Source organism: Amblyomma maculatum, chromosome 10 (assembly GCF_055883805.1).
Source record: "Amblyomma maculatum isolate TAMU_Amacu chromosome 10, ASM5588380v1, whole genome shotgun sequence".
NCBI lineage: Eukaryota > Metazoa > Arthropoda > Arachnida > Ixodida > Ixodidae > Amblyomma > Amblyomma maculatum.
In genome coordinates, this window is record NC_139353.1 from 34,196,696 (window position 1) to 34,207,849 (window position 11,154).

At 44.5% G+C, this 11,154-nt stretch overlaps 1 protein-coding gene across 1 annotated transcript in view; it reads right to left on the reverse strand.

The window, feature by feature from the left end:
* Positions 1–509: 509 nt before the first annotated feature.
* LOC146176128 (E3 ubiquitin-protein ligase DCST1-like) overlaps positions 510–11,154 on the reverse strand; it is a 28,245-nt gene continuing 17,600 nt past the window's right edge. Inside the window, exons 8-14 of the mRNA XM_084580918.1 lie at positions 10,911–11,010; positions 10,711–10,806; positions 9,615–9,741; positions 8,000–8,259; positions 3,765–3,878; positions 3,424–3,612; positions 510–584 (exon numbers count right to left, since the gene is read on the reverse strand). Coding sequence (XP_084437044.1) covers positions 510–584; positions 3,424–3,612; positions 3,765–3,878; positions 8,000–8,259; positions 9,615–9,741; positions 10,711–10,806; positions 10,911–11,010 — 961 coding nt within the window. The remainder of the gene's footprint in view (positions 585–3,423; positions 3,613–3,764; positions 3,879–7,999; positions 8,260–9,614; positions 9,742–10,710; positions 10,807–10,910; positions 11,011–11,154) is intronic.

Here is an 11,154-nt window from a genome sequence, read left to right on the forward strand (position 1 = left end):
TTACGGAGATGCCTAAGTCATCTCTAGAGAGGATTGCGATAGCATTGAAGCCATATTGCTGCTTTAGGTTTCATTGATTGCAGTAAGGCGCTGTCAGTGTTGTTTTTTATTTTATATTTATAAAATGAAGGCCTCCCCAAGGGTGGAATTGGCTGTGAAGTGAAATTGAATTAGTGGAGGTCAATTGTGAAGATTTACCAGTGAGCTGCAATGAGGTGCATCCGCTGTGGTGGGCTTGAAATCTGGAGGCTTGGCACAGACAGAAAAAAAAAAAAAAAGCAGGCGAAATACACTTTCACTCAGGCATACTCCATTTCAATCTGGTAAAGAAGAATTTTTTTGTTATTTTCTGCGAAGGGCACAGGCACTGAGAAATGCGCCAAAATATTAGATGCACTTTGGGGACATCACAGTATTCTCATCAGTTTTATTTTCCATTTCTTACGCATTTCTTATTTATAACCAAAATATTGTTCAATGAGGGCAAAATGAAGGAATACTGAGTTCAGTTAGGGCATGAAGGGAGGACTTCCGTCACTTAGCGGTGATTCTTCTTCTTCAGATGGTTCGCAGGCATAGCATCTCTGAAAAAAAAAAAAAAGCGAGAAGAAAGAAAACAACAAAATACATTAAAACAGTCACAGTACTTGACGTGAAACAAAGCAGCAAATCCAATCTGAACGAAAGGTTTTTCCCCGTGGTTACATTCCGTATATTTGGCTTGACAAACATCTATAAGTGTAATTTTTATTGACAGACTTCTTTAATGGCACCAATATCACCATGTCTGTCACGTCGATGACTTAAGTCAACACGCATGAATAGAAACTCCAGAGGGGCGGGTAATGGCAGTTAGAGGAAGCGGCCATTTTTAAATATATCAACAGGCTTGTTTTCTGCCTGTGAGCAAGCGAAAAGTGTGACATTTTAACAAGTAATTGAAATACTATGCATCCACAGGCAATGTTCTCCTGTCTGGCAGCATTTACGACTTTGACAGAGAGTCAGGCTTGCCATCTTCGAGCCAACGATTAATATGCGGGAAGATGAAGATTATGACGCATCTGGTTCAGATAAATAAAGGAGCAATTTACTCAACCCTTTTAGCCTAAGCACAGCAGTGGGGTTGTGAAAGTGAACTATAACAGATATTTCAAAATCGTTTATGACAGGAAACAAGCACTATTTTTTAGAAACTTGTATCCGGAACTACCTCATCGCCTCAGGGCAGTCTCTCTATACCTCAGCCAATTAAGGTGACTGGCATGGCCGCGTGAAACCAGATGTGAACTTGACATTCTTGGGCTTAACAATTCTATGCGCCAAAACAATATATGTATATTTTTTCATTATCGGACCGAACATGCTAAATGCATTTGGATTTATTTTGATTTCAGCTTGCTGCACTCGTATCTAAAAATCAATACACTGACGTATAAGAATTCCGCCCCTGTTTAATTACGGTCGCCGTGGTAGGGAATGCACTGCCGAATTCTTGATCTTCACCTTAGTTCGGTTTACCGCGAGACGGAGAAAATAAAACACCGTCATCGAATGTACTTGTGCTAATAAGAGCGTCTGTGCTAGAAAAGGTGCATACCTCCTTATGTTATAAATGGTAACCATGTTGGTAGCAACTGTGCCCAAGGTGGCATTCTGTTCGGCGAATGCTGGCAACAAATGTGATGTGTATTAGTTTAGTCATTCTCACCAAATGTCTCCACCGTGAAATCTAGTGGTTTAAGGACAACTATGAGGTTAATTTATAAAAATACTGGGAAAATAAGTAGGACGCTATAGTAGTGTAAAAAAACAAGGACCACACAGGACGCTTTTGGAATGGATCTCGCATATATCCATATAGAAGAGAACGCGTACAATTTGGTATATACGCACGGATTTCTATAAGAGCCACAGTAACAGATACATCTAATGAGAATTTCGCTTGTAATGATTTGTTTCTTAAGACATATGCAAAACGTATATGTTCCATGTTTGTTTTTTGTTTTTTTTTTGTTTTGTTTTTTTATTCCCTTCCTGTGTAGCGGGAGCCAAATTCAAGTCCGGATAGTCGCTAGACTACCCACAATATGTGACTGAAATTCTCCGCAGCACTTCTGCTATTCCTAATTGGTTTTGATGACGACAATACTCGCCTACTGGACCAATAGGTATCACGTATCCTAGAGAATGAAGATTACAAATAGAGAAAACGAGGAGTACAGACGCAGCGAAAAATAACAAGCTTTTTAGGAACTTGTGACTGAGTTACTTGGTGCTGTCCAATATACGAAGTAGTGGAGCTGAAAAAAGATGAAAGAATAGGAATACAAAAGTAGGGTATGGATTAGACTACCGTTATGTCTTGGTTGATGGGCTAGTTGGTATCTATAAAGAAAAGTATTTATTTTACCTATAAAATTAAAGCTTAGAGTAAGATTTAGCAGCGTCCAGCCTCTATTAAATCATTTACATATGCGGTTATAGCTCTGTTGAAATTTTAAAGCTGTCAAGGAGAGTAATGAAGAATAACTGTAGTAAAGCAAGAAAGAAGAGAACTAGCTCGATGACAGCGAACATCATACAGGTGTAAAACATAAAATGGAATTGCTATGTGTGGGATGGAGACTAATTAGGAAGAAAGGGAATCAAAATATATGCTAGTTTTTGAGTTCTAAAGGCAGTTCCAGATACCAGATTGCCCAGAAGACACATACATACTGTGTTTATAATCAATGAAGGTTGAAATACCCACCCTTTATAAAAAACAACTTTGAGCACTGATGAGCCTGTTTTTCGGCTATTCTGTGGTGCGATTCATGCATCCCAAGAGCTAAAATTGTTGACGGTAAGAGAAACGTGATCCCTGCCATCCCGAAGCTTTACGATCTCAACCCACGTGACACGAGCGACTTCTTACGCTGCTGAAAATTGTACTGCCTGAGCTCTAAAGATTTAAGAACGGCTATATAAAATGAATATTTTTAAGTAGACATTATGATAATAATGATCAACTCTGAAAGTGTAATAGTTGACCATCGACAGATTGGACTTTAGCGTAGCAACAACAACAAAATGTATTTAATTCCAGACGTGCAGACTTTGAATTTAGGGTAATGTTTTCAACATACTGGATGTTGGCGGCACATAAGCGAAAGTTCGAATTATTAGGTACTTTGCACCAAGCGAGTTGAAATTAACGCCACACCACTTTATATTTCTTTTGCTTTATGCAATGGCGGTGCGCCCATATTAGGCAGAAATCCCGTTTCTAAAAAGGGAAGCACGCAGCATTCTTATGCCTGTCCGCACGTGTTCGTTCCCCGCGTTCTCTTCGCTTGTCGAGCTCCTTTGGCTCATTTAGGTTTAAACACGAAAATGACAGCTTCGCAAGCCTTCAAAGAATAAAACTGATTTCCTCACCCCAATCTCGCTCCAGCATACAAAGCAGTAGACGCATTGGCAGACTTCGGTGGGACACACATAAGATTGCCGATCCTCGGGGTCTCCGCATACGAGACAGCAGCGCTGATGAGCGACGCCCACCAGCTGGAGCAATCGGTAGACGCGAGGCGCCACCTTGCGAACAAACTCGAACCAGCCAACGTCCAGCTGATGCAGTCGCGGACGAGAAAAGGAATCAGTAAATTTAGCTACGAATAAAGGATAGAAGCATTCAAACCTAGACCATGATTTCATATATGAGTTTTTTATGGAGAACAAAAAATAAAATAAAAGCGGGAGGGAAAAGGGAGGCCACTCACATCGAATTCCCGGTCGCGAACCAGCTTCCTGATCCTGTGCCGCACATATCGCAGGTATCTCGTCCTTTGCTTCAGCATCTTGTTGTATAGGTGTAGCACGCGTTTCTTCTCCCGCTAAAGCAAAGACATAAATAGGAAGAAGCAATGTGAAAGAGTCGTTATGCAAATGAATTTTCACTACAAGTACGCCCCTGTACTGTGCGATGTAAGTGAACGTTTTAGTACTCCCGGATGTCGAAATTTGTTTGATGCCTTCGAATACAACATGTTATTTTCTTTTTTCCTTATTTTACAACCACCTCTATTCTTTCCCCTCATGGTTAGGCTGAGGTGTCCAGCGAAACTTGAGACATCTACCGCTCCTTTCATTTCCTCAACGGTAATTGGTGGGCTTTACGCAACTGTATTAGCTGTGGCAGGTACCCATAAATATCGCGCATCTCTTAGGAGCATTTTGCGAAAACAACGCAATACATTCTCTTCAAAGCTTTGTCCCGTTGTCTCTGCTCAGATAGCCCTAATTAACTTTAGTGAGCTGGAAAGAAAACATTATATTCATTTCTTCCATAAACGAACGGTACGATTTTATTTTCGATGTCTGGGCCCATTGATCTAAACCGAGGCACCCTAATCTAAACTTGGCGGTAGCGCCCCCTATGTGCCAAACCAGAAAGCGCTCACCGGCCATGCAACGGCACATCTCGACGTCATCCAGGGCTATGCATACGTTGTTGGGGCTGCGGGCACCATGCTCCCGCTACTGCACAGTGTTAGTGACAGCTTTCCGACACCACGGTGTTTTTTTTTTTTTTTTTTTTTTGACTACGCCAACCAAACCGCACTATCATGTGCTGCATTGCGCAAGCGGTTCGAAGCAGCAGTAGTGGACAGGGCGACACTCCTCTGCGACTGGACAGGCAACTGTTATCTATTAGTATCGCTGTCAGTCATCAAGATGTCTCTGTCGTGCTATCCGTGAAGCACACATTTGGGAGTTATGTATTGCCAAGGTAACTGCAACTATGAGCATAAACGGACAATAAAGAAGCCGCACGTGCAGTCGCCAACTGCGGAATGCAGATATACTGAACACGAAGAGACACTTTCTGTTCATCGCCGCACTCAATGCCGCGTGGTGTCTTTCGCTTCGTGCATTGTATTACGCGAAAGCGTGCACTACTCGTTCGATGGAAATGGCTTCACCCTAACACCGAATTGATTAAATGTGTTAGAAAAATGCGCACGTGATTTCGTATCAAAAATCTGGCTCAACTGTTCGTTGTAAAGTATTCAGGTCGGCGTCATACCATCTTGCCTCGCACTTATGACATCCATCTGCTAGTCAAGTGGAGGCGAGTTTGCAGTAAGGATCCAAACCGACGACATATGTATACCTCCAATTTTATACCGCTAACTGTAAGTGTAGGTGTCCGTCCAGAGGTAAGATATGTTCTAATCCCTCCTTTCCCCCCAAAGCACATTAAAAATAAGTGGTTAACAGGAAAGGAAAAGGGCAGTAGCTGTCACGCATAATCTGCGGACATCTGGACCACACCGTAAGGGAAGCAAGGAAGCAGGGAAGAATAGCGGAAAAAAATTAGATGTGGTCTAACTCTGGTTAACCCTAGATGAATTGCGATAGCAACGGCAGAAGCTTTCTTTTGCCTTCTACATTATTCCCCTACCACGCCCCATCAGTGTAAGGGGCTATATTATTGGGTACACTTAAGCTCAGCCTTTAAGAGTACGACACGAGAGCGTAAGTTGTCAGTCTCCTTCGTCTTCTTCTTCTTCTGCTCCTCCTCCTCCTCGGTTGTTCAAGGTCAAGCGTGGCCTTCGCAGGGACCACGCGACGGCTCGAGACCTGGCGCAGTATTGCTATCGCAATAAAAGAAAAAGAAGGGCAGTATGTGGGGTGCTCGGGTTCGATAGTCCCACTGGACTTGACGAAAGCAGTTGACAATGTCCTCCATACCGCCACCCTAGACGCCCTTTCCACCCTTAACGTGGGTTCCCGGATCCATTGTTACATCAAGGCTTTTCTTGCCCATCGCACAGCTGAGATCACATTCGGCCCCCTCTCCTCTCCCGCTTTCCCTCTTGAAAATCGAGGTACCCCCCAGGGTTCTGTTCTCTCTCCCCTTCTCTTCAACATCACCCTTTTCTCTATAGCACGTGCTCTAGCTACAATCCCTAACCTCTCCCATGCTTTCTACGCTGATGATTTCACCCTCTGGGTGACTACTGGCAATCTTGAAAAGATGGAAGCTGCTCTCCAGGCGGGCGCGGACACGGTCGCCGATTATGCCCGCACGGTCGGGCTAGCTTGTTCCCCGTCCAAGTCGGAGCTCCTGCTTCTCCTGGCTCGAGGCATAGTTCCGACCTCATCTCTCACCCTTAACGTCACTATCGACGGACATCCCATCCCTTCCGTCTCTTGCATCCGTATTCTCGGTCTCTTTCTTCAATTCAATGGCAAAAATACTACTGCCCTTTCCAGCCTTATTACCACCATCCAGCAGACGTTACGGCTGATGGGGGAGGGTCGCTAAGCGACACTACGGCATGCGCGAGCACGACCTTCGTCGTCTTGTGCAGGCCTTTGTGCTAAGCCGCCTTGTATGCTCCCCTCCCCTATCTCTTTCTGTCTCGTGCCGATGAAGACAAGGTCAACCATCTCATCCGCCACACCTATAAGTCGGCTCTCTGGCTTCCCAGTTCCACCCCTACTTTCACCCCAGTCGGCTCTCAGGCTTCCCAGTTCCACCCCAGGTCCATCGCGTGGCACAACTCGATCGTTTATCTCGCACCATTCCTGGCAGAGCCCTTCTTACTTCCCTTCGCTTGACCCTGTCTCCTCTGTCTGTGTCAGCCATCCCTTGCCCAGCTCCCACCTTTCCATGCTCATTGCCAAGCCCCTTCCCAAGAATATGCACCCTGAGCATAATGCCGTTCGCCGATCTGCCCGCGCCTCCACCCTCGGGTGCCAGTACGGTACACGGTCTGACGCCATGTATGCTGATGCAGCACCCTACCTCTCACACCCTGCCTATGCCCTGGCCATTGTTTCCAATACACGAACCCCCCTCTCCGTCGCCACTATCCCTGCTCTCACCCCACTGTCACAGAGGAAGCAGCCATCACTCTCGCCATTGCCAATACACCGGCCCTTTTCATATTTAGCGACTCTAAGACCGCAGTCCGCAACTTTACAAAGGGTAGAATCTCTTCCTCTGCGCTCAACATTCTTCTCGCGTGTATTTTTTATACTACCACACCGATAAAGTGGCTTGTTTGCAGTAATGGTATCGGCAAGGAGCCCATGCTTGAGGCTAAGAGTTCAGAAAGCCGTTTGCTGAGATCAGCTTTGAAGGAACAAACGTGCACAACGGACTTCGATTTTTGTCTTACTTCGTTTATCTAGGCTTTGATACAGCAAGTCCACTTATTACGAACATCGAATACAACGAACGGAACATGTTTGACCAAGTTCATCATAGGTAGGTTCGACTGTGTAAGTCCAATTATATTTCTTCATTTTACGTCAAGCGTACAGGGCTCGTTTTGCCGAAACGTGGTAGCCGTGCCCAAGTTTGAAAGGAAGCTTTCAAGGCTCCTATATGCGCCTAAAAGTCGAGCTTTCAACGCGAATGCACCCATAGGGGCGAAATACCGCTATCGCGCATACTTTAGGGTGCAAAATAGGCACACTTTAAAAATTTACCTCTCCTCACACCAAGCTTCTTGTCACCCTCAATGGCTTTGAAATATTAAGACGAAAGCTTTTAATGACTCATGCTGTTGTGGACAAAATGTGTCCCGCTTTTGCGGCGGCTCTGATGGGCCGAGACGGGATGACGTCGTAGCGGTCTCGACCAATCACAGAGCACCATCACAGTATGCGCTAATGCGTGCCTTATATGGTCATATGTCAGTCAATGATCAGTTACTAATTAATGACGGAATTAATTACTAATCGATGGTAATTAAGTGAATTATACATTCACTAATTAATGACCAAATGAATAGTTACGTAATTATTTACCTACGTAATGTCTAATTATTTGATCGTTGCTTTATACCTAGGTTAAATTAAATTACTATTAAATAATTACTAATTAGTGCCTGTTGCGTAGCAGAATGCGGCACTCAGGCTTTCGCCTTTCACTACTTAAGTCGCTAAACTCCCTCGTAATTTTTTTTCACGTACGCCAAAGGTTGTTCTGTGCACTCACCTTCCTAAAAAAGTAGGCGCACACAGCCCTCCTCATCCTCGCCGCGAAAAGCTGAGCGAAGACTAGAGCCACGAGCGTAGCGTACAGAAGGTAGAGGCGCAGAACAAGCCAGCGGGACGTCCTCACAGGGCGCGGTAGACAGTGCGCGTTGCTGGCGATACGCTCCAGCTTCTCCTCAATGTCGAAATCCTTAAAAAGTTTGCGCACTAGGTTGCTCACTGCTCCGGTGCCGAATACTTGCAGGGCGATGCGATGAAAGCCTGCGATTTTTCGCTGGTTAGACCTGTCTCGCACATGAACAGCCAATAAGCATGATTCTTTTCCAGACTCGAAGAGAAAATTGTGCTAACAGTGAAAAAAATCCCGGAAGAAAGAACGGAAGGAAAAGGGGGCTCTTTGATAGTGACGCTCAGTTACCGGAACTCCTTCTTTGGAGGATGGTTTAACATTAGATGAATATTACGATACATATTGCATCAAACTCATTTGCCAAAGGTGAAAAAGCGTGCCGAGCACATATCTGCTAAAACACTGTAAATGTCATTGACCTAAATTCATGTGATTTACTGCTTACAGGAGTGCTGTTTGTCACTATATGAAAAAAATGCGGGAAAATGTTGCATTTTGAAATCTAGTGTTATCAACAATGAATCCTCCTATTTTGCTGGTCCGTCATCAGCATATTCTTGAGTAGCAAAAAACCTTATTTTGGTGAATAACCGCAAATTTGTTGCAAATATACTCATTGGTTCTTAAGTTATCACGATTCATCATTCTCTGTGATGAGTGCAATGGGCTGAAGAATTGCAAAGCTATATTTCCTTCCTTCTTGGTTCCCCCTAAAGTCGTTGGCAAAACGGGCACTAAATCTCCACGTTACAAACGCCAGCCGAGAAAAGATAACACGGAGTCGAGACAGGTACAATCAGTACCCCTACTCATTTACCTCTACATAGTTTTAGTTAGTTTAGTTTAGTGGGGTTTAATGGCGTATAGGCTACTAAGGCCATCATGCGCCAAGCGAGAGGTTTAGTCTGTTATGCGTGTGATAGGTCTAAAAAGTCGGTTAAAAAAATCTATAACTCGTTATAAAAACTTAGCTTCTTTTAGGAACGAAACAAAACATGATGTATTTACAAGTGAGTCACCTCCTAGAAGTAGGCGAGGAGATGACATAACCTAAGTTTTTAAGCCTGTTCTCCATGCCGTGTCATACCCTTCAACGTCACTTCCTGGAGTCTCATAACACACTGCTCATTTACTGATTTCTGGGAGGTGACTTACACGACCCCCAACATGTCCTAATTTCCTTAGCAACCTACGGTGGTGGACGTGCTGACTGCGGCTGTCTGCTAAGGCCCTGCACCTGGACATGCGACGCCACTCAATAAAGCCCGACCTTGTGTATTTCCTTCACTGACCTAAATTGAGCAGCGGTCAGGATAAAACTCGCTCTATGTTTCCGTGTCAACCATCACTGTGCGTGAACTCTAAGGCAGGTATATTCATTAAAAAGTAGCTGTCTAACAGCATCATATTCTCTGTTGTCGCCTTTAGGAGAGGCGACATATGCTCGACCAGATGGCCGTAAAGGTGCGTGCATGGGCGCCCATACCTTCCTGAATAAACTCGACCTCAGCGTTGCGTCGTATTATGTCCAGGACGTCGTAGATAAGGTAGTCCAGTCCCAACACGATGCTTCCGAAGGCCACATGAACTAATTCCGAGCCGACGCCACGCATCTGTGGAGTTTATCGCGCCATATAGACAACGTGCGTTGTCGCACTCAAGTCTTCGCGTTGCTTGGACTCGTCCGTGTGCTGTGCGATGTCAGCGCACGTTAAAGATCCCCAGGTGGTCGAAATTACTTCGTAGTCCTCCACTACGACTCCTCTTCCTCTCTTTCCACTTTCACTCTCACCTCCCCCTTTTCCCTTATGGCGTGGTTGAGGTGTCCACAAAAACAAGTGAGACAGTTACCGCGCCTTTCCCTTCCTATAAATCAATCGTTGGAATATTCAGCTGGCTGCCTAAAAACGTTTGCGAATAAGATTGGCAGAGCCTGGCATTTAGCTTGAACAAGGCCAAGGCCAAGGGCTACAGACTGACCAAAATGAGAGAGGGTGCCGATTGGTATTGTGTAACTTCGTCATGCATGTTCAAAATGGGGCACCCGCGCATTTACAGGATTGGTCAAAAGTTCCTATTCTATAAAGCTAGCCTATGAGTCCTCAAAAAGAATCAGGAAATTTTAGACATATTGACCTTACGACGGGGCTTTCACTTTGGAAGTTCTGCAGGCGCAGTATGTGCCGCACTGTATTGCCTAAAACCCCAACCTGGGGCCTGGCAGTTTTGAACACTCCTGTACAAAATTCAGTTCTTTAAACCCATTACTGAGTACCTGATTTCTTTTGACGCTCAAAATCTCTGCGAATTTAGAAAAAAACTAGACGATTTTGACTGTCAGAAATTTTTTGAAGCCATTAAAGTTCTCTTTTTAGCAAACATTCACTCCGCACATTCACAGAAAGATTCCTCGAATGGAACATCACCGTGCCGGTGCCGTGTTCCTCCCATGATGCTACATTACGGTAACAGACATTTTGTAATTCCTGGTCAGCGAGTAGCAGCTTTGCACAACCTATGCACAGAGAAGCTAAGTACCATATAGACGCCAGGGTTTCGGAAGTACTTCATGAAGAACTCACCAGAAGCGTGTATTCCTGCCGAGAGAAGCGGAATTCCAGTGGATCGTAGATATCTATGGCCTCATATCGTTTAAGTGGCAGTATTGTATCCAACCCCTAAAAGTTCGAGCAATGCAAGGAGTAATAAGCTTATGCAGTGCTGAAGCCCAAGTAGCCCATTAAGCACCGCTTGTTCGAATGGCGTTGGTAGAGCTACGAACCTTTCTGGCTCGCCTGTAGTCAATCTTGCAGAAGTATTCGGTGACGTAGATATTGTCAAAGGTCAAGTCTTCCAGATATTTTTCCACGTATCCCTTAGCTCTGTAAGGTAACGTGAATACGGTTTAATACAATTTGTTATTCAGTGGCGTAAATGTATTGAATGAACGACGAATTAATAACCTCCATATTTTGAAACTTTAACTTGAGCGTGACAAAAGCTAATCGACTTTGGTTGAGAGGCAG